This window comes from Piliocolobus tephrosceles, chromosome 8, assembly GCF_002776525.5.
Source record: "Piliocolobus tephrosceles isolate RC106 chromosome 8, ASM277652v3, whole genome shotgun sequence".
NCBI classification, from domain to species: Eukaryota; Metazoa; Chordata; class Mammalia; order Primates; family Cercopithecidae; genus Piliocolobus; species Piliocolobus tephrosceles.
Genome location: NC_045441.1, coordinates 31,502,910 through 31,525,257, shown reverse-complemented (window position 1 = coordinate 31,525,257; position 22,348 = coordinate 31,502,910). Strand labels below are relative to the sequence as shown.

At 38.6% G+C, this 22,348-nt stretch overlaps 2 protein-coding genes and 1 pseudogene across 2 annotated transcripts; 1 reads left to right on the top strand and 2 right to left on the bottom strand.

The window, feature by feature from the left end:
• Positions 1-942: 942 nt before the first annotated feature.
• On the bottom strand, positions 943-6,316 carry MRPL32 (mitochondrial ribosomal protein L32). The gene is made up of 3 exons (XM_023226366.1): positions 6,140-6,316; positions 3,573-3,754; positions 943-1,478 (listed from the first exon to the last, which is right to left on the bottom strand). The coding sequence occupies exons 1-3, from the start codon at positions 6,267-6,269 to the stop codon at positions 1,224-1,226; spliced, it is 567 nt and encodes a 188-aa protein (XP_023082134.1). The 5' UTR covers positions 6,270-6,316; the 3' UTR covers positions 943-1,223.
• A 116-nt stretch (positions 6,317-6,432) lies between these two features.
• On the top strand, positions 6,433-21,196 carry PSMA2 (proteasome 20S subunit alpha 2). The gene is made up of 8 exons (XM_023226365.1): positions 6,433-6,538; positions 11,107-11,183; positions 11,893-12,025; positions 13,356-13,478; positions 14,626-14,707; positions 16,112-16,185; positions 20,226-20,283; positions 20,371-21,196. Exons 1-8 carry the CDS (start codon positions 6,498-6,500, stop codon positions 20,485-20,487), a joined length of 705 nt encoding a protein of 234 aa, XP_023082133.1. The 5' UTR covers positions 6,433-6,497; the 3' UTR covers positions 20,488-21,196.
• LOC111552256 lies at positions 17,422-18,903 on the bottom strand (annotated as a pseudogene).
• Positions 21,197-22,348: the final 1,152 nt, after the last annotated feature.

Below are 22,348 nucleotides of genomic sequence, written 5' to 3'. Positions count from 1 at the left end.
TACTGATGTTCCCTTTAATTCTAAGTTGCTTATCATTGTGTTTTATATAGCTACCTCACTTTTTTCATTTTGAATGAGGCAGGAAACAAAATAGCAAATCTTGGGCTCAAGGTGGACAAATGAATGAGAGACGTAGAAGAAAATAAGAAATGAACTGTAGAAAGTTAAAGGCCAGGCATGGTGGCTCATGCCTGTAATCCCAGCACTTTGGGAGGCTGAGGAAGGCAGGATCGCCTGAGACCAGGAGTTTGAGACCAGCCTGGCCAACATGGTGAAACCCTGCCTCTACTAAAAATACAAATATTAGCTAGGTGTGGTGTCGGGCGCCTGTAATCTCAGCTACTTGGGACACTGAGACAGGAGAATCACTTGAACCCAGGAGACGGAGGTTGCAGTGAAGCTGAGATCAGGCTATTGCACTCCAGCCTGGGTGACAAGAGTGAAATTCCGTCTCAAAAAAAAAACCAAAAAACACAAAAAGTTAAGTTAAAGAGCTTATTGTTACAATGAGATAAAATTGATAAAATGTAAAATAAACTAAAAGGACATATTCAAAGAAAAATGCAAAGACCATTCTTACCACATTTTCAGTGTGCTATGGAATCTGCTCACATCTTTACTAATAATCTCTCTTCCAAACCATGGGCTATCTCATATATTCTGAATATGATTTTGATTGAACATAAAATGTAAAGAAGTACTTCTATCACCTAAGTAAATTAGTATGTTTCAGAGAAGTAATTTCCTCCAAAAGCAATTTTAATTTGCTAAGACAAAAATAAGAACAAAACTTTTCTTACTGCCACAACTACAATCTTCAAAAACAATACCAAAAATGCAAATAATAACCTATTTCCATGTTTTACTTAAATGGAGTTATCTGTGTTAAGTATTTGTGTCTAAGAAAAAGCACTGGCAAACAAAACCAAAGCCAAAACAGAATTCTTGCTATAAATTTTAATTTTTTTATTTTTGTTCTGGAAATTTTAGGTTTACTTAAAACCTTGTATATAATAGAAACATAATCCATTGAGCCTTTGGAAAAACAAAATTTTCAGAGTTTACTCATAATATATTCTCCAAATTATCCCACACAAAACTGCTTAGAAAGAATGTGTTAAACTATATTGATGATTTAAAAACAAGCACAACAACATAAAGAATCTTCCTCTATTTCAGGAGAAATGATTTACTATGAAGTTATCCTTTTAACATCTTTGGTGTCAATTCTGGGTAAACCAGGATGGTCGCTTTCTGTCTCGTTCAATGATCCTCTTGCCTTGATCTTGTTCAGATGGCGTCTCTCCCGTGTACAGCACCACAGTCTCTATGGTGGGAGCCTTAAAAGGGCCCCCTTCTTGTTTCCCTATCTGTCGTCTGATTTCTGCAGTCTCCTTGCGCACCTTTTCATAGCAGTAGGCACAAAGGACATGTTTCTGTTTCAGGTGACCACATTCAGGACAAACGTCTATATTGTTCTTTAAAACAATAAAGAAAAACATATTTTAACAAGAGGCAATATAACGAACAAATAACCACTGACAGGAGCAATGCTTATATTTTAACTGTCTTAGAATGTTCAGGCTACATGAGGTCATCACACATCATCTAGTTCCACCTTGTTTTAACTGAAGACAAGCAACATTGAGTTTGAATTGGAGAAAAACTAGAACTAGAATTTAGCCAATCTAGTACATCTTTACGTAAACACAGCAGTTGTAGTTATGTAAAAAACAAAAAACAAAAACAAAACTCATTTCCCCTAACTCTAAATACTAAATATCAAATAAGGAATTCACCAACATAATTAAGTGACCCATACACTCAGCATCTTAAATAAGACACCAAGGAGAAGTGAATTCCCTGTGTCTTTCAATCTATCTTAGGGAAAACAAGATAAGAACATTACAAGTTACAAGTTGACCTCCTTGGCTTTCTCTTTTTATCACGGTGTAATTCAAATTCCTGTATAGAATACAGGTTTGGTATATGGTATAATTTTTCTTTTTAAAAATGAACACTGATTATTCCTTAATGTAAAATTATTTTATGTTACAGTCTTAGGGTATTTTAATTATATATATATACCTCCAACTTTATAAAATAATTATAACCACTAAAAGATTTATCAACTTATTCTAGACATAGGTTTGAAAGAAAATACAAAGAAAAATACTAAACAGGAACATTAAAGAAGCTTTAAACACTTGATAAGATTAATATACTTACTAACGTCTGTGAGGCAGATGACAAAAGAATTTCCTTTTCCGAAAGGAAGAAAGAGGCTTGCATATTACTCGCCTAACCATATTCTCATTTTACTCCACTACTGGAAACTGGATTGCATGTACAACTGAAGGTGTGAAGACACCCACAGTTAGTAGGTCTTCTTTTCATGATCAAAGTACCCAACATAACACACTATATACCGTATGTAACAGAAAATAATTCAAGGAAGAAAATAAATGCATAGGATAAGAACTATTCCCTCAGAATAAATGCAATCAGGAAAGTCACATAATAGAACAGTGCAAGATCTCAGTCCTAAAATCTTACGTCCTCTTGAGCAAATTTATGAATTACTGTTAAGTCTTAAGTAATAAAGTGTTTTTCAGTTCTACCTTTAAGTTCAGCCCCAACCATCACTCAATAATACTTTCAGGCTTAAGTTCTAAGGTTTTGCTTAACAGAATGTGGATGCTTATGAAAGTCAGTTTTCTGTTCTTGAGTTTCATCTGTATGGTGCTGCTGCTGTGGAACGCCATGAAGGAAACAGTAACTGAAATCCTAACTGTTAAAACCATATACGAACAGATCAGAGGTAATACACATTGTAATTCTTCTTTTTACTAGATCAGTGAAGACAGTACATCCATGTTGTCAGAGAGGAGAATCTGAAATTGTCTGAGGACAGGAGAACACCAAGAAAATCTTCAAAAGAACATGAGGTCAAAAATCAGAGCTCGAAAATCTACTGTTTCATAACTGTGTGACCACAGGCAAATTCTTTTTGCCTCAGTTTCTTCATCCTAAAAATGAAGAATATCTTACTTGCTTTGGAGGGCTATTGTGCAGACATGATGAGATATAATAAACATAAGGCACTGAGATACATCATAGACACTTAATTGTTGTTAGCTCTTTTATTACTTATCTTAGGGAAATGATTAAAAAAATAAATATGTAAGGGCTTGTAAAACCCAAGATTCAGTATACCTACTGCTTCTAGCTTTAATTCTAGGCTCTGCCATAGTTAGGATGTTTACTCATCTGTAGTTCAAAACTCACACAGCTTAAGACTGATACAGCTCACAATTCAAAAGTCATGTAGGCACCTCATAGCCTCGTTCCTTGCCCAGTCTCCAAACTCACTCCTTCCTTGACTGTGTTTCTAATACTCAGGCTAGAGGACAGCAGGCATATATAATGAGAATACTGTATTTCATTTAGGCCACAGCAAAGTAGACACATATAATCTGAGAATAATTCATTCCTAGGCTATAGGAATCTACCATGAGCTTATTCAATGGAGGACCTGAGGAAAAGCACACCCACAAAAATCAATGCATTACCTTAACTTTAATAAGCTTCTGCGGGTTTCTTCTCCTACACCGGTTAACTTCAATGGTGCGTCTATTTTTGGGAGCTGCCATCCAAAACATACTATCCAAAAGGCTGGAATTCTCTTTACTTCCGCTGGTATCATTTGCTGGCTCTGTAAATATGGCTGGGCCCTGTACTGCTAATGCTGGTCCTAGGAAATAAAACATAAGAGATACAGAATTAGTTTCGAGCTTCTAAATTACTATTTACAGATATCATTTTCCTTAACAATCAATGGTAAAACACACACACACACAGACTACATATAAAATTGAGAATGTGAAACTCAATAATGGGATACCTTAGCTATTAAAATACACCAAAGCTTATACAATACAATTTTAAGGAACACAGAATTTTTTCTTAGTGGATCCTGCTGAAAAGAGATCAGTGAAATTCCATCAAGCTTCTTATCTCATAAAATACAGGACTCTGATAGGCACCTAACTTGAACAAAACAAGCAAAGAATCACTCAACTGTCCACATTCTATTAACACTTGGTGGGTAGTAAATACCTGATTAATTTACAAGTAAATCTAGACAGATTTCCCGAATATACTTCTGATCAGCACTGATGTAACTGCCAACTGGCCCTTTCTTATATTCAAACTGAGTCAGGTCCTTTATGATACAACCCCTTAAGTCACTTAGTTCTTCATAATATTTGATCTTGATTCCTGTCTGCTCTCTAAAGAGCCAGCTCACCATTTCTCTGTATGGCCGTATTTATGTAACTATGAATTGCTTATAAAAATCAAGAGACTCCTTTACCCTTTCCTTGCCATTTCTTAGACATGCCATACTTTTTTCTTTTCTTTGAGACTGAGTCTCACTCTGTCACCCAGGCTAGAGTGTGGTGGTATGATCTCCGCTCACTGCAACCTCCGCCTCCCAGGTTCAAGTGATTCTCCTGCCTCAGCCTCCCAAATAGCTGGGATTACAGGTGTGCATCACCAGGCCTGGTTAATTTTTGTATTTTTAGTAGAGACTGTGTTTCACGATGTTGGCCAGGCTGGTCTTGAACTCGTGACCCTAGGTGATGCACCTCCCAAAATGCTGAGATTACAGGCGTGAGCCACCGCGACTGGCCGCCATACTTCTTTTGATTTTAAGAACTCTTAAGAATGCACAAAGCTCTCTAACACCTAACAACTGGCATTTATTTTCAGTATGTCCACAAGTATTGCCAAGCATGCCCCAGTGATTAACAACACAGGCTCAGGAGTGTGAACTTGGGACCATTGTGAGCCTACTGCTTCAGTTTGAAAGTGTATACACCTAATGCGACTGTTGTTAAGATTATCCCAGGAAGTACATGTAGAAAGCTTGGCACATTGCTTGGCATATAGTGGCATATATTTTCTTGGTATATTTCTGGATATTATCACTTTCAGGCTACTTAGAAATGGAGTAGAATGTAAATGCCAAAGCAATGACAGTTTCAACATCCAAGATACTTCCAATTAAGATTAATTCCAAGTGAAACATGGGAAACAGAATTCATCTCCTCAGAGCTCAAACACCACAGAAAACATGTACTGCGTGGGAGGGAGGGAAGAAGGGAGGGGAGGGAAGGGAAGAGTAGAAGGGGAGAGGGGAAGGGGGAAGTGAGGTGAGGGCAGGGCTGGAAAGGAAAGACAGATCTAGAGAGTGGTGGGCCTTGATGCCAAGTGAGACCTGCAGAACTGTCCTCTCAGGACAACTCTGTACAAATCCCTGAACTCAACAGACTTGACCAAACTCTAGCATAGTTTCTAGCAGCATAATGCTGTATCCTAGGATGACCTCGGCCCCCCTTTAAAGTGCCTGCCTGAGAAAGCTCAACGCTGCCTGGAAATTTTCCTATTTATTTTAGCCAACATACCCCTGATAGTAAGTCCCTGAACTCCCTTAGAGCATTTCCTGGAAAGGGCACGTAATTGTAAATAAGTATCCCTTGCAACAAACTCGGAAGCGTTTCTCTTAAGGCCCTGAGAGCCATTCCTTCGAAATCTAATCATTAGGAAGGATAGGGCCTTTGTCTCCCAGTCTCAGCGGGAGGACAGAATCCTAAGATAACTGCGAGCTAGCAGACACAGCCGGCTAATCACATTTGCACTGACTTCACCGTACAACACTTCTCTGACTCTACAGAGTCCCTACACTCCCGCCTCGCTCATTCTCCCTTTAAAACGCCCAAGTCACCACTGCACGAACCGGGATGGAGCTCAGTTCTTTACCTGCAGTAGTTACTGAATAAAATCCGTTTCAGCACTTTAATTACCGGCTGGTTATGATTTATCTTTGACACAAGCTTGGGTTACATTCTGTGTACGAATGGAACAAGCAGAGCTTTTTGTTTTTGTTTTTTGCGGTGGAAGGAGCGCAAAAACAGCCGTTGTGTTCTCGCTAATATGTAAATGACACGAACTACGTCCCGGACGTGCGGCCGCAGATCAGAACCCGGGCAGACGGCTAAGACCGTAAGCTGCTTCTGCGACGCCGCTCGTGGTCCCGTCATCAGTCCCCTCTCCCACGGAGCCCTTCTTTACCTACCCCACGGAGGACTGGGAAAGCCCGGCCGGCTCTGTGGAAGCTTCCGCAGCAGTCGCTCCCAGTAGTTTCGAAGCAGGCCCCGGGCCGCAGGCCACGGCGGAATCACTAACACCAGCATGGCCAGCGCCATTTTCTCAGCTGGAAGACTGCCCCGGTCCCGCCCCTGCTTTCAGCATGCGCACAGGCAGAGAATCGGGCAAGCCTCCCTTTCTAGAACTACAACACCCCGCATGCTCTTGGAGCAGCTCTGACTCTCCTCCAATCAGAGAGGGAAAAGGAAAGGCGAGGGGCGGGGAAATGAAAGAAAATCGGCCACAGTGCGCATGTATGCGGATGTGCTTTGGCTCTTCGGGTAAAGATGGCGGAGCGCGGGTACAGCTTTTCGCTGACTACATTCAGGTATGGAAGGGGCCCTCGACGTCCTCAGCGTAGTCGAGGTTGCAGGAGCTCTGTCGACTTAGTTTTTCCCATCCTGACGTCGGGATTGGTGCTTCTGGAGGGTCCAGTAGAGAATGGAGGTGGAAATGCGGCTTTGCAAAGTCATTTACCAGGCCGGCCCGGGATTCCTGGAGCTTCCTTGGTCGGAGGCTGCTGGAGGATCGAGGGGCTGCGGGACGGTGAGACACATAGCCAAGGATTCGCTTTCACTTTGGAGACTAGAAAAGAAGGCAGTTTTAGCTTAACCATCTTTGGGTGGCGTGTTCCGAACCCAGGATTTTTTTTTCCTGGCTCAAGTGGACCTGATGCAGTGGTTTCTGAAACTCGGAATCATGGTCAAATATGTGGGATCCCCTTTTCTTGGAAAACTCTCAGCTTTGCAGTTAAGTCGGAGTCTTGGTCTCCGTTTGTCACTAGTGTCTTTCAAAACCTCCCGCTCTCGGTTTCTTCGATGCATGAATTAGAAACATAAGGAGTAAAAACCGAAAGCGCCTATCACTTTTTTGTGAACCCCTAGCAACGAGGCAACAGTTTGAGTTTTGGCCTTTTTTTGGTGTGTGGAGGGGGATGTTTACTTTAAACAAGAGTGTAGGCTTTTCTATTGTAGAACAGGGGATTAGAGTAATAAGTTTCCTTTCCAAAATACAGCTGAGGCGAGCCATAGCTCCCAATGTGAGAAAACCATCACCGAAGACTTTTAAAAATTGACTGGGGAAGTTTTCTGACTAACCCATTTTCTTAAGGATCAGTAATGCCCAGTTTACTTCACATGTACTCCTGACAACTGAAGGCAGACAGGATCTAACTTGTTGAGTACTTTCTGTATAGGTACAACTTAACCTTAACCTGCTTCATCTCTTTCCATTGCTGTGATAAATGTTATCTCAGCTTCTTACAGATGAACTAACCACAGCTTGTACAAATTAAATAACTTGTCTGAGGTCATCGGTGAATAGCTGAGGTTGACATTCAAACTGGATTTTTTTCTGATAACAAAAAATAATACACTTTCTATTACATAATGTCTTAAATTCCAAAAGTACCTTTCTCTTGGCAGTTTTCAATAAGCAGTAAGTGCACGTAATAGTTTTCTTGTAACCTTTGAACAAGATTAATTTAATTATGCAATAAAAAGTCTCACATATGACAGAAGAGTATGTGCAGGATGTATTCACTCTTCATATTTGTGAAGAAAACAAATGTGGTCCTCTTTTTAGAGACAGGGACTCGGCAGCCTCCAGCTCTTGGGCCCAAGGGATCCTCCTGCCTCAGTCTCTGGAGTAACTGGAACTAGAGGTGTGCACCACCCTGCCTGCTATTTTTTTTTTTTTTTTAAGGCATCTTGTGATGTTGCCCAGGCTGCAAATGTGGTCTTTTATCTCGAAGAAAGTGTAATCCTAGTGGAGCCGAAAACATAAAACAATCATATACCTTCAGGACTCAATCTTTTTGTAACAAATTTCTTTATTAAAATAAACTTTTGGCCAGGCAGGGTGACTCACACCTGTAATCCCAGCTACTCAGGAGACTGAGGCAGGAGGATCACTTTAGCCCAGGAGTTCAAGACTAGCCTGGGCAATACAGCAAGACCCTATCTCTGAAAAAATTAAAAAATTAGCCAGGCGTGTGCCTGTAATCCAAGCTTTTGGGAGCCTGAGGGCGAGAGGAGCACTTGAGCCCAAGAGTTTAGGATGCAGTGAGCTGTGATTCTGTCACTGTACTCCAGCCTGGGTCACAAAGCGATACCCCATATCTAAAATTTTTTTTTAAAAAAAACTAAACTTATGTTTTGTTTGTTTGTTTTAAACATAGTGGATTCAGCTGTTTTAAATAAAAAGAAAATATTGGTTCTAGCCTCTCGTAATCAGAATTAAACTAATGGTGGAAGGGACTAGAGACCATACAGGACGAAACAGTTCTTGTGGAGTACATTTGGTTGGGGAATTGATCATAAATCAGTAAACAAATTGGTGCCTACTAATAAATTCTCTTACTAAGGAATTTTATTTTAAGAAGGGTGAAGAAAGGAATATGACTTTAGATTGAGTAATCAGGAAAGGCTTGTGCTTGGGGGTGATTTTTGAGACTGGAGGATTAAAAGTAGCCAACTATTTGAAGATTTAGAAATAAGGAGACTTGTAGACAGAGGGAACAGCATGTTTGAAAGCCCTGAAACTGGGAAGGAGCTTGAGCTTTTAAAGGAATGAAAATGAGGCAAATGTGCTATTGTGAGCAAGGAGGTGATGTGGGAGAGGGCTAATCGTGTAGGGCTTTGTAGGCCAGAGAAGGACATTTTATTTTAAGTGAACAAAGAAGTTCTTACAAAATCTAAGTGGAGGTGACATGGTACAAAGGTAACTTTGACTGGGGGTAGAAGTAAGGTTGAGAAAGGAAAACCAGATAGAAGGCCATTTCAGTTATTCCATGTAGGGATGCTGATGCTATGGAATGGGACAGTGGCATTATGGAATATAAAGATGGTTGATTGCTCAGCCAGCTCACAGGTCAGTGAGCTTTCACGCAGTGAAATCACGCAGTGGTAAAGATAGGTAAGTACAGTTAATAGGAACAGAGAAAAGGTAACTATTAAGTTTATATGAACCTTTAAATGTTACCCAGGGGCATATGAATTAGGTATTGAACAATAATTGAAAGCTGGATGGACCCAGAAAGTTATGATATGATTATTCAAATAGTGACTATTAAAGGAAAAAAAATTCAGCTTAATTTTTTAATTTAAATGTCAGTTGATGTTGTTCTGCTCAAATTAATTGTATCAAGAGCCTTAGAGCTGTCACCCTTAGGTCTGTTTCTTTAATTGGTCTAGATGTGTCTCTATCAGCCAAATGATTGTAGATTCCTGGTACTAGGTTATGTGCTGGAATCCTGACTGAACATAGCTGACTTTATTGAGGGAGACAAACATTGTAAAAATAATAGAGGCCAAGTCAGGAGGATTGCTTGAGACCAGGTATTTGAGACCAGCCTGGGCGACATTGCGAGACCCTGTTTCTACAAAAATAATAATAATAATAATTCAGATATGATGCATCTTAGGCAAAGAGGAAGTACAGGACATCACAGGTATCAGTGAATATTCAACTTAATCTGAGGGGTCAGGGCAACTTCCATTAGGACATGATTGAAGGAAAATAGTTCACAGGGCAATAGAGAAATGCATTTCAGATGGAGGGATTAGCTTGTGAGTGAGGTTTTTGAAGTTTGAGAGTAGTTTATGTGTTTGGAGCAAGGAGGGATGGAGTTTAGATTTGGGTGAGCAAGGGAATATTTGTAATTATATGAAAAGAAAATACGGACTTCTGAAATTTTCAATAGTAGATAGATGGGAGATAAGGATCTAGCTGTGTCACTTTGGACAAATTACTTTCAGACTTTATCTATGAAATTAGGTTGGTTTGTGATGATTCTAATTAAACAACTAGGTTGAAATAAAGTATAACTCTAAAAGGCCAGTTTAAGACTTGTGTTTAGCTACCAAATCCATGGAACCAGATCTGTTAAGTGTGACCATCTCGTGGCTTCTAGAAATAGTTGTATATTATGTAGAGAATACTTAATTGTGAGTGATATCTAGGTGTTCTTGTCTTAGGCCATGTCTATGTTCTAAAACCACCCCCCCACTTGAAATATATGCTGCTATTTGGTTTTTAACAAACACATACATGTTCTTAATAACATTACTATTCAGTATGTGCTTGTTACTGATTTTGTGCCAGATAGTTTTATAGGAATTACTTCACTTAATCACAACAATGCTTTGAAATAGGTACAGGACCCTTGTAGGGGATGGTGATTTCAGGACTTCCACAAATACCAAGTCAAGGCGTACTCAGGTTCTCTGGTCAGCCCTGTGGAATCCACTGATATGGAAAACTAGTTGTGGTTACTGTGTCCTCATTTTACAGGTGAGAAAACAGGCACAGAAAACTTAGGGTGAAAAGAAGCAACAGTAATACCACTGCTCCATGTGGCAGACAAAAAACAAAGAGAAAGTAGTACTTCAGTAGGAGTATGTTCTGATTGCCTTGTAAACTTGGTTTCGTTCGTTTTTTCTTTTCTTTTCTTTTTTTTTTTTTTTTTGAGATGAGGTTTTGGTCCTGTTGCCCAGGCTGGAGTGCAGTGGTGCGATCTCGGCTCACTGCTACCTCCACCTGCTGGATTCAAGCGATTCTCCTGCCTCAGCCTCCGAAGTAGCTGGGATTACAGGCATGCACCACTATACCCAGCTAATTTTTGTATATTTAGTAGAGACAGGGTTTCACCATGTTAGTCAGGCTGGTCTCGAACTCTTGACCTCAGGTAATCCACCCACCTCGGCCTTCCCAAGTGCTGGGATTACAGGCTTGAGTCATTGTGTCCAGCTGTAAACTTGGTTTCTGTGCCACTTCATGATAGAGGTCAAAGGCCAGCTACTCCTTTGACCTGAGTGTCTGTACTATCTCAGAAATGTTCTTACAATAAATACTGGATGATATGTGAACTTAACAAATACCTGTGTTTCTTTTAAGCCCGTCTGGTAAACTTGTCCAGATTGAATATGCTTTGGCTGCTGTAGCTGGAGGAGCCCCGTCAGTGGGAATTAAAGGTAATTAAATGCTTCATTCATTTCAGATGCCTGTTAGTAGTTATCTTAATTATTTTGGAATTAATTAGTAATTAATTTATACAGAGCTGCAGTAGTATGATTTTAATAATTTTTTGTTAATTTACAGTGTTTTGGAGTTTAAATAGTAATAAGTCTAAGATCATTCAAATTTCTTTTCAAAGTAAATAATAACACCTTTATCTGTTAGTTGTAATATTCATAGTAGTCTTTCTCATTCAGAAAACTGAGTCTTTTTTTTTTTTTTTTCCACTGATTATGTCACTACTTGCTGGCAGTTTTTATCCGTATAATTTAGGAAAGTTTAATTATAAAACATAAGCTAAACATGTTGTCTTTCACTTTAAAAGGCTGTATCATTTATTGTAAATTTCATGTTATGAGACTATTGGGACAAGTAGGCAGAAATCCATTATTTTAAAACGTGAACTCTCAGGTATCCTTAGAGTGCTTACAAAAGGTTATGTAATACCTTTAGCTGTAGAGACGATTTTTTTGTGTAGTACTAATGACCAGTGAGGGAAACATGGACTTACCATTTCTTAGGTAATTTTGGTAATAGGACTCCGGAAGAAAAGGTTTTATAAATTAAAGGAAATAAAGGACTTTGAGTTTAGCGCATCCATAATAGAAAGCTGTTAAAACAGTCTTATAAATGATTAAACATTTAGGTCTCTCTCTTTTTTTTAAGCTGCAAATGGTGTGGTATTAGCAACTGAGAAAAAACAGAAATCCATTCTGTATGATGAGCGAAGTGTACACAAAGTGGAACCAATTACCAAGCATATAGGTTTGGTGTACAGTGGCATGGGCCCCGATTACAGGTACTTTATACTTTTTATAGTGTTTCTCACCATCTCATGAATTGATTGTAATCTGTATTTTCAGGAGAAAAACCAAGGTTGTTTTCCTTTTATCTTCCAATTCCTCTTTTTTTGTGTGCTTTGTTTAGCAATAGCAGCCTCATTGAGAGCTGAATTTAGTTTGCCTGTGTAGGTTACTTTAAAGAGAATAACTCAGATGTGAAAGAGGAGGTAGATAGATTACATAACTCCTCTTTTCTTTGTTTAGTGGACTTTCCCTTCTGACATATTCCTCTTCTACTATCCAGGAACTGGGCATAAGTGCTTTAGTTTTCGCCAGTGCAGTTTAAAAATGATAAGAGCAATTTATGTTATAATAAACTATATTCTAAAAAGTATGAGGCAACAAAAGAAAGCATCGCCATCCAGAGTTAACCTTATCTGTTTTCCTGTTCTTCACAAAGGAACAAAATTCTCAAACACCACTGCAAGTTATTGAGTGTGGCAGCCAACCAGGATCCCAGTGCTCATATAATCACCCACTTTATATTTCACAGGAAGAGAGAATAATCTTGTTACTCAGGGTACCAGCAAGTTGAAAGAGATTGACAGCTTTCTGTGTCTGTCATTTAAACAAGTAAAAGGAGTATTACTTTATTGCTCATGATTTTGTGGAGCAAGATAGGTAGACGCAAAGTTTCACTTCAATTTCACTCCTATTTCACATCTGAGTTGTTCTCTTTAAACCCAGGGTCTTGCCCAGGCAGGTCTCAAACTCCTGGCCTCAAGTGATCTTCCTGCCTCAGCCTTTTAAAGTGTTGGTATTACAGGTGTGAAACACTGCACCCAGCCAAATTTTACATTTTTAGTTACAAGTAGTTTCTTACTGTTTCTTAATCTCTGAAGGGTACTCTTTGAAGCACAGGCAGAGAGATTAAAACAGTCTGCAGGAAGTAGTGACCTGAAGTGAGAAAAATATGCCCAGAATTGTGTGCGTGTGTGTTTATGTGTGCTTGTATGCGTGTGTGGAGTTGGGTGAGCTATAAAAAGACAAGTGGCTGCCCTTGGATAAGGGGGATAGTCTTGAAGAAGCCATGGAGTGAGATAAAGTTCTCATTTTTGTATATTAAATCTGTTACTTTTAAGCTAACTGGTACTCTATGATGCTTTGATATTTTCTTCTATATCAACTGGAATCCAATGTTAGAGTAAGACTAGCTTTGATCCAGTAGCCACCATTAAAGCAATACATGTTAAACTGGTGCTGCAGGTACGTGCCTGTAAAAGAAGAATGAGTCTTTGGGTAGTAGAGCGTCTTCCTTGTAATTACATCTTATTTTTTCCTTGTTAGAGTGCTTGTGCACAGAGCTCGAAAGCTAGCTCAACAGTACTATCTTGTGTACCAAGAACCCATTCCTACAGCTCAGCTGGTACAGAGAGTAGCTTCTGTGATGCAAGAATATACTCAGTCAGGGTAAGTTGCTTTTTTTACTTGAAATGTGCCATGAATTGTAGGGGGACGTCATTTTAAAGAGTAGATGTATACATAGAATGGGACTTACCATTCCTATATTTGCCTAACAAGTGGACAAAATCACTATGATGAATATTTCTGATCTTATCTGGATCTAGAATATTTACTTAAGGAAAAAAAATGTGTTTTCTTGTTGCTCATATAATAGCAGAAAGCAGCTTCTAGATATAAAAAGTTCTTTTGCCAGTGATTAAAACACTTTATGGGCAGAAAATCATTGCTACTTTTAAATTTTTTTTTTTTTTTTTTTGAGTCAGAGTCTCACTCTGTTACCCAGGCTGGAGTGTAATGGCATGATTCTGGCTCACTGCAACCTCTGCCTCCTGGGATCAAGTGATGCTCATGCCTCAGCCTCCCGAGTAGCTGGCACCACGGGCATGCATCACCATGCCCAGCTAATTTTTTTTTTTTTTTTTGTATTTTTTTGGTAGGGATGTGGTTTTACTATGTTGGCCAGACTGGTTTCAAACTCCTGACCTCAAGTGATCTGCCTGTCTTGGCCTCCCAAAGTGTTGGTACTACGCCTGGCCTCAACTTTCAAATTTGTTTCTGACCAGAAATGATTGTAAGCACATGATGAAAGCAGCTCTTTGACACATTCATATTTCTTTTCATTCCCCAGCTTCTTTGGGTGTGGATGAGATAGCATATAGGTCGTTGTTGATATGTAAACCTAGTGGAAAAGCTGCATTAACTGAAAATTGTCATTTTGTAATAGGTAAACCTAGTGGAAAAGCTGCATCAATTGAAAGTTGTCATTTTGTGACAAGTAAACCTAGTGGAAAAGCTGCATTAATTAAAAGTTGTTATTTTGTTAGGACACTAAATGTTACTGCACACTTATTAACCCCAGTGTCTTAGGTGACACTGTTCAATCCAAATTTTTTTTTGTTTGGCTACCATTCCTCACTACTATAAAGAGAATTAGTTTTGAATTGATTCATTCAGAAAGGTGTTAAATACTTTTTAAGGAACTTACAAGTCTAATTCAGTTTGCCTGATAATTTACTTTATTTGAGAGTACTGGTAAATTCTTGAGGATGACTTTCATGAAAATGCCAAGTAATTTTCATTTTCCTGTTTGCAGTGGTGTTCGTCCATTTGGAGTTTCTTTACTTATTTGTGGTTGGAATGAGGGACGACCATATTTATTTCAGTCAGATCCATCTGTAAGTATCAGTAGATGTATTTGAGGGATTTGTCTTTAAAAGTGCTCTTTGAATATCTAACAGAAATAGAAGCCATAAAAACTTTACAATTTAGCAGTATTTTCTTCTTTTTCACTTGGGCTTTAGAAAGTATGAGGTCGTGCATTTTTGTGTGTATATTTAAAATTTTGGTAATTTGGTCTTCTGATAAGGAAGCTGTGTTAGTTCTGCCGTCTTTTGCCATGTTCGTTAACTTCATACACTTGGGTGATTTGTTGAAATAGTTGTTATCAAATGTATTTAAACCTGTAACTGGGAAATATTGCAATTGAAGATGTGGATCTGGAGGACAGTGTTGTGGTATTTGCCATCAGTTGAATCTTGGGGTTGACTTGAGTGACTTTTCCAGCAAAAACATTAATCTATCTTGAATTCAGTGTTTTGCAAAAATGATTGTGAAATTGGTACTTGGGTGAGTTGTCTGCTGTAATGCAGAAGAATGGTATCTGAATAGAAGCGGTTTGTAAAGGATAATACTACTCCACATCTGTCGCATTTGCTATGAGAACTTTAAGACAAAATTCAAGATTAGGAAATGATCTTTCATGTTTTATGGATTATTAGATAATTACGAGTTCACTCAATGCAGACCTTATGATCTACTCTTAAAATCTGAGATGGCAAAAGAAAAATATTTTGGTTGTTACTTAAATCAGAAAAAATAAGTATTTGGGGAACTTTGATAGTGTTGTTACTCCATCTCTGAGTTTCCGAAGCTAAATGACAAGCCCTCTTATCTTCCTTTTCAGAAGGTAGCAGAAGCCACCATTTCTGGAATCCAGATGTCTTCTTTTGTCCTATTTTCCTCTGTTGTATCTAAAAAACAATTGTTTTCATTTAAAACATAATGGATTATGTTTCTTTTGGTATTTTTTCTGATGAGATGCTCTCCTTTTAATTTATTCACTAATGATCAAGAGTTGGTCACCATTTTTCAGATTTATACGAGAGACTTTTAAATCGCTTCAGTCTGTGAAGCTAAAATATTACTCTTGATTATTTGTTTAAGTTAACCTCAATTTCTTTTAACTGGCTTTGTTACATAATTTATGTACACTTAATTGCATCATCACCAGCTCATCAGTTTGATGAGTTCTGATATATGTAAATGTCTGAAGAAACCATTACTACAATGAGGATATCAAAAATTTCCAAAACCTCCAGAAGTTTCTTCATGCCTCTTTGGTTTCCATCCTTCTAGCCTTCTTAAAAAAATAACCTATTCTGTGACGTTTTCCATTCTAATAATATTCTGTGACCTTCAAAGTTAGAGAACAATTAATAAAGCTAAAAATTAAATGGCAGGGCAATATAATTGTATTTGTGTTTTAAAATATGGTTCTTTACTCTTTCTTTCCTGATTAGGGAGCTTACTTTGCCTGGAAAGCTACAGCAATGGGAAAGAACTATGTGAATGGGAAAACTTTCCTTGAGAAAAGGTAGGCTCACTCACTGTAACTGCATTCATTAGCAAACTCACTTTATGGTTTTTGGTGCTCTTTAAGTAATTAATATCATGGGACTAAAGAAACTTGCTGTATTACTCTGTATATTAATCTAGTTACAGATAAATCAAAAACTTATCTTCCTCCTAGTTTCCTAGCCTTCAGTATATCAAGTGGTAATTAATATTCATTTCCTAAGGAGTTCTCTTTCTACATTCTATAGTTTCCTAAATGCTTTTTTTTTGTTTGTTTTACTTTTTACTTCACTTTTTCTGCCATTTTAGGAGGGAGAAAAAGAACATTGAATCTGGAATAAAAAATTTGGGGAGACAGATTTTTAAATGATGTAATGATAATAGTTTACATTACGACAGTAAAAAAATTTGTGAAACCAAATGCCTAGAGTTGAAGGTATGTTAAATATTTGATATGTGTGCTTGATAAAAAGTGGAGCACTATGTGAAAATCTGTCGGTGCCCAAGTACAAGCTGCTCTCACTTATTTCCAGCCGTATTCTAGTCTCAATGTTACTGTAGTCCTTCAAAACTCGCCAAGCTTTTGAAGAGGAAAATGTTTTATTTCTTGATATGTAATAGTTGCACATATTTTTGCAGTATATGTGATATTTTAATACCTGTATACAGTGTGTCAAATCAGGGTAATTGGATATCCGTTACCTCAAACATCTGTCTTTTCCTTGTGTTGGGAACATTGCAGATCTTCTAGCTATTCTGAAATAGGGAGAAGAAAAATAATTTCCTGACTGTACTATTGGACAACAGAACTTATTCCTCCTATCTGACTGCATTTTTATACCCCTTCACCAACTTCCTTCATTTCTTCTTCCCTTCTCCCTTCCCAGCCTCTGGTAACCACTGTGGTACTCTCTCCCTCCATGAGATCCACTTTTTTTAGCTCCCACATATGAGTGAGAACATGCAATATTCATCTTTCTATGCCTGGCTTGTTTAACTTAACATAATGACCTCCGTTTCCATCCATGTTGCTGCAAATGACAGGATTTCATTTTTTCATGTCTGAATAATAATAATAAATTTTGTAACTCCGTTTAACAGATGAGCCTTCACAGTACATTTTTCATGTAATGTTAAGGTTATTAAAAATCTTAGGCCTGGGTTTAAATGGTAAATTTAATCTTAGGCTCTTAAGGTACTTTTTCATTTTTCTTTTTTATATTAATGAGTCTTCTGAATATTTCACATTGTTACTACATGATATATTTTGTTTTATTTTTGTTTCAGAGGCATTTTATTTAGACAACTAAAAATAATTAGATGTTCAGAACCAGTGTACAATGAAAGAGAAATTAAACCAGTTACTTTATCATGTATTCCCTCTTTACAACCAAAGCAAAAAACAACAACAAAGACATTCTGCTTTAAGGGAAAGTCAGACAAATAAGCCAATATATTTTTCTTCTCCATAATGATATAAACAGCTGCAAGAACTTTTAATTGTAATAAGAGCAGTCGGATGTTGTCTTGTACATATTCATTAAAAAGATGACAGGCCATTGTACTACAAGAGGATAACTCAACCTCCCTTCATCTGATCCTCTTGAGATTTCACTTACAGGTAACACCAAGTTAGTTGTTCCAGCAATGGAGCTAATTCATATTCCTCATTATTTATTACTGCTTTTGCCTTAAGCAGAGAGTAACTCTGGAAAGCTGATGTTTCTCTCTGCTTGCTCGTTCTAGTCCAGTTGTATATTATCTGTGGCACATGCTTGATGCTCAGGCCTTAACTTGAGGAGTTGAAGAATAGATGGAATCTGAATTCTCTGAAGCATTTTCTTCTAGCTCCTCTTCTCTTGTCTCTGCAAAACCAATCTTTGGCTTCTCCAGCTCACTGCTGTCTTCTTCAGGAAGCACACATTTCTAAAGGCTGTATGTTTTTCCTACCACGGTTTGCCAGTCTCAGTGTTCCATCTTCAGAACCACTGGCATACAGTTCTCCATCAGGACCAAATCTCACACAGTGAATAGGACTGGAGTGTCCTTTGTAGGATTCTAATTCTTCTCCACTATTGTCATCATACTGACAAGTTTGACATCACCACCTGCAAAAAGAAATTCTTAAGGTGAAGAGATTCAGAGTTAATGGTTACAGGAGCTTGAAAGGATTTAATTGGTTCCAAACTTACTAACTGTCAAAAGCACTGGATCAGCCGTAAGTTATTACCAAAATCTCTCCCTCAGGAATATATTCCATACTACTAACTGACATATTAAAATTTAGAGATTTCATTTCTGTCATAGTAGCATGATCCCAGAGTCTAACAGTTTTGTCATCAGAAGAAAGAATCTGTTTATCCACACTGCACCATAGGGCCTTTTTTATATCAGAGCTGTGATCACTAACTTCCTCAGGTTCTGCTTCGGGTTTGTTCAAGTCATATATGCGTAACAGTTTATCCTGTTCCCTGGTTAACAAATAATTACTATCCTCCATGAAATCCATAGTCTTGACAATGTTTTTATGAGCCAGGGTCATCAGTTCATCTCCTGGGATAGCATCCCACACTTTGTGAAATCTGCAGCTGCTGTGGCAGCTTTGATGGCATCCTTATTCAGTGTTGCACCCCAAACAGCATCTTTATGACCCAAAAGGATTCCAAATCAGTCTCCTGTATCTCCTTGGCATAGCATAGGTTTGCCATCTCTGCAAGCACTGATTTAGAAATACTCGTAAGGCTGGCTGGGTGCAGTGGCTTGCGCCTGTAATCCCAGCACTTTGGGATGCTGAGGCAGGTGGATCACCTGAGGTCAGCAGTTCGAGACCAGCCTGGCCAACATGGTGAACCCCGCTGTCTCTACTAAAAATACAAAAATTAGCAGGGAGTGATAGCACGCTCCTGTAACCCCAGCTACTCGGGAGGCTGAGGCAGGAGAATCGCTTGAACCTGCCTGGGAGGTGGAGTTTGCAGTGAGCCAAGATTGCGCCACTGCATTTCAGCCTGGGTGACAGAGCAAGACCCTGTCTTGAGGGAAAAAAAGCCCCTAAGGCATGATGCCACTGAAGGCCAAGTCAGCCACGGGCCGTGTGTGGCCAGAACAGGTGAGCAGCATCAGTCTCATTGCTATGGAGGTGGTGAACCCAGTGATTGGGCTGGTGGACTGAGGGTCATCCTTGTCTTCTCTTCTCTGCTACAGCACCCGGGGTTCCTCCAGGTCTCACCCTAACACTGGGGCTGGGCAGGGAAACAGGAAAAGGTGGCACCGAGATTAGGAAGGAGCTAGGGAGGGGCTGGGGAGTCGGGGAAGGGTGAGCAACAGTTGACAATGGAAGGAGGAAAGTAGGGGATGGGGAGAACCAAAGAAACGACCCAGCCACTATTCACACTGTTCACACTGGTATCAGCAGGAAGTGACATGTTATGTTTTAGCTTATAAGAAAAAGATGAAATTTTAGCAAAGTTCTGATTTTTCTATGTTTTAAAAATTACAATGCCACCATATCCTGATTGTTAAAATATTTATACTTAAGAAGTTTCCTGGCTGGGTGCGGTGGCTCACGCCTGTAATCCCAGCACTTTGGGAGGTCGAGGCAGGTGGATCACGAGGTTAGGAGATCGAGACCATCCTGGCTAACACAGTGAAACCTGTCTCTACTAAAAATACAAAGAAATTAGCTGGGCATGGTGGCAGGCACCTGTAGTCCAAGCTACTTGGGAGGCTGAGGCAGGAGAATGGCATGAGCCCAGGAGGTGGATCCTGCAGTGAACCAAGATGACTCAATCTCAAAAAAAAAAAAAAAAAAAAAAAAAAGAGAGAAAAAAGTTTCCTAAACTAAACTCATTTTAGGGTCATACCCTTCATGATGTTGGGAATTGAGCACCAGATATTGTCAGTTTTTTTATCTGGGGACAGCTACAAGGAGGTGATTAAAAGAATGTGTAATTTAGTATTTTTAAGATGTTTAGGGTTTTAAAAACTTACGTTGTTGCTGTCATTGTATTTAAATAAAGAATATAAACAATGATATAAGTAATTTTTTAAAAAATTCTTCAGGTATAATGAAGATCTGGAACTTGAAGATGCCATTCATACAGCCATCTTAACCCTAAAGGTTAGCTCAATATTCAACAACTGGATTTACAATGATTTCATGATTAACTGCTTAGAAAATTGACCTTTTTTCCTCCGTCCTCAATAGGAAAGCTTTGAAGGGCAAATGACAGAGGATAACATAGAAGTTGGAATCTGCAATGAAGCTGGATTTAGAAGACTTACTCCAACTGAAGTTAAAGATTACTTGGCTGCCATAGCATAACAGTGAAGTGACTGAAAAATCCAGAATTTCAGATAATCTATCTACTTAAACATGTTTAAAGTATGTTTTGTTTTGCAGACTTTTTGCATACTTATTTCTACATGGTTTAAATCGACTGTTTTTAAAATGACACTTATAAATCCTAATAAACTGTTAAACCCACCTTCCAGCCTTTTAGGAGTTGCTAAAATTTTAACAGTTACTTCCTGCTTTTTATCACAGTTGATTTCTGAAGACTACATTGCGAAGCAGAATGATGAAATCACTTTTTCGTTGTCAAGCAATTTTGGTTAAGTTAAATCTTATTGCCCTCTTCACTATCAGATGTTGCCTGTGTTTCCATAAAGCAAAATGCTGATTTTGGTGAAAAACATTATTGCTTCTAGAGCTGGGAGGATCTGCAGACTTTCACAGATTCATAGGACAAGAAAAGAAGCATAGGTGCTTTTAGGTGCCATAAGGTATTGATCAGTGAAATCCTAGGGTGCTCTATGAGATCGTACTAGGCCTGTGAAGAGTGGTAAGCCAAATAGGTCTCCATGGGAGATACAATATGTAAGTAAATGAACAATGGTTTGCTGGTTCCTGTTGGTGTCTCCATCACAAGTAGGTTTTAAAGGAACCTGGGTTCTTAGATTTTGTTAGACTTTTTAAACTCAAGGATGAGCATAAGTGCTTGAAATAAAATTCTAATACGTAAGTGTCAAAACTATGGCTTAAGACTCTTGTTAATTCATTAATGTAATCTCAGTATAATAAGTACCTTCACTATAATGAAAGTTATAATTAAGTATATGAACTCATGTGAAGGCAGTGCTTAGTTTTGTTTTTTTAATTTTTTTAAGGCGTCTTAGGATAAAATCATTAATTTTCTTTACAGAACATAGGGAGAGTTTATAAGCATAATCATTCTTACCAATGTGAAAGTATAGTGGGCAATTCCCTGATTTAAATGTAGCTCAAAATATTCTAAGATTTAGTTAAGGGCAAAAGAATCTTATTTTGGAGATTTTTCTCAGGGTCCCCAGTTCTGTTACCTACCATCACTATAACACCTATATCTTGTTTTAGGTGGCAAAAGCGTTATAGGAGATGAAAGATGGTAACTTTGACTTCCTGTTTCAAGATGTTTATCTTGGCCTGGTCTAATAATCTCTCTTATGGGCTTCTGATATATTTTCACTTTAGCACACTAGAAAGCGGACATAGTATCAAAAAAGGGTCTTTGAAGTCAAGTCTCAGCTATTCCACCTACTGGCTGAGTGACTATGCGAGGTAATTACCTCAGGGTTTGTTTGTTTCTTGAGACAGAGTGTGTCACCCGGGCGGGAGTGCAATGGCATGATCTTGGCTCACTGCAGCCTCATCCTCCCCGGCTCAGGTGATCAATCCTTTTACCTCAGCCCCCCGAGTGGCTGAGACTACAGGCATGTACCGCCATGTCCGGCTCATTTTTGTATTTTTAGTAGAGACGGGGTTTCACCATGTTGCCCAGACTGGTTTCCAACTCCTCAGCTCAAGCGGTTCACCCGCCTCGGCCTCCCAAAGTGCTGGGACTAACAGGCATGGGCCACTCTGCCTGGCCATATCTCAGGATTTCCTAAGGACTAAATTTGATAACACAAGTTAAAGCCTGGTGTGGTTAATAGTTAATTACTCTGTTAGCTGCTGTTGAATTTGTTTCAGAAGGACATTAGTCCTTCTGTAATGTCCAGTATCAAAAGACCAAAGCAATGTCAAAATTCTACAAATCAAAGCAAGGAAAATTAAAGGCATATAATATTTCAGAGGTAAGGAAGACTCATGTAGGTTTTTATTGTGTGCCAACAAAATTAGTCCTAAAGAATAAAGGGAGGAGAAA

Bases quoted from the DNA above. Each gene is read 5' to 3' on its own strand.
- PSMA2 (XM_023226365.1), top strand. From the start codon at position 6,498: ATGGCGGAGCGCGGGTACAGCTTTTCGCTGACTACATTCAG. The intron at 6,539-11,106 runs GTATGGAAGGGG...GTTTCTTTTAAG, and splicing joins TTTTCGCTGACTACATTCAG to CCCGTCTGGTAAACTTGTCC. The intron at 14,708-16,111 runs GTAAGTATCAGT...TTTCCTGATTAG, and splicing joins TATTTCAGTCAGATCCATCT to GGAGCTTACTTTGCCTGGAA.
- MRPL32 (XM_023226366.1), bottom strand. From the start codon at position 6,269: ATGGCGCTGGCCATGCTGGTGTTAGTGATTCCGCCGTGGCCTGCGGCC. The intron at 3,755-6,139 runs GTAGGTAAAGAA...TTTATTTCCTAG, and splicing joins CTTTCCCAGTCCTCCGTGGG to GACCAGCATTAGCAGTACAG. The intron at 1,479-3,572 runs GTAATGCATTGA...ATTGTTTTAAAG, and splicing joins AGAAGCTTATTAAAGTTAAG to AACAATATAGACGTTTGTCC.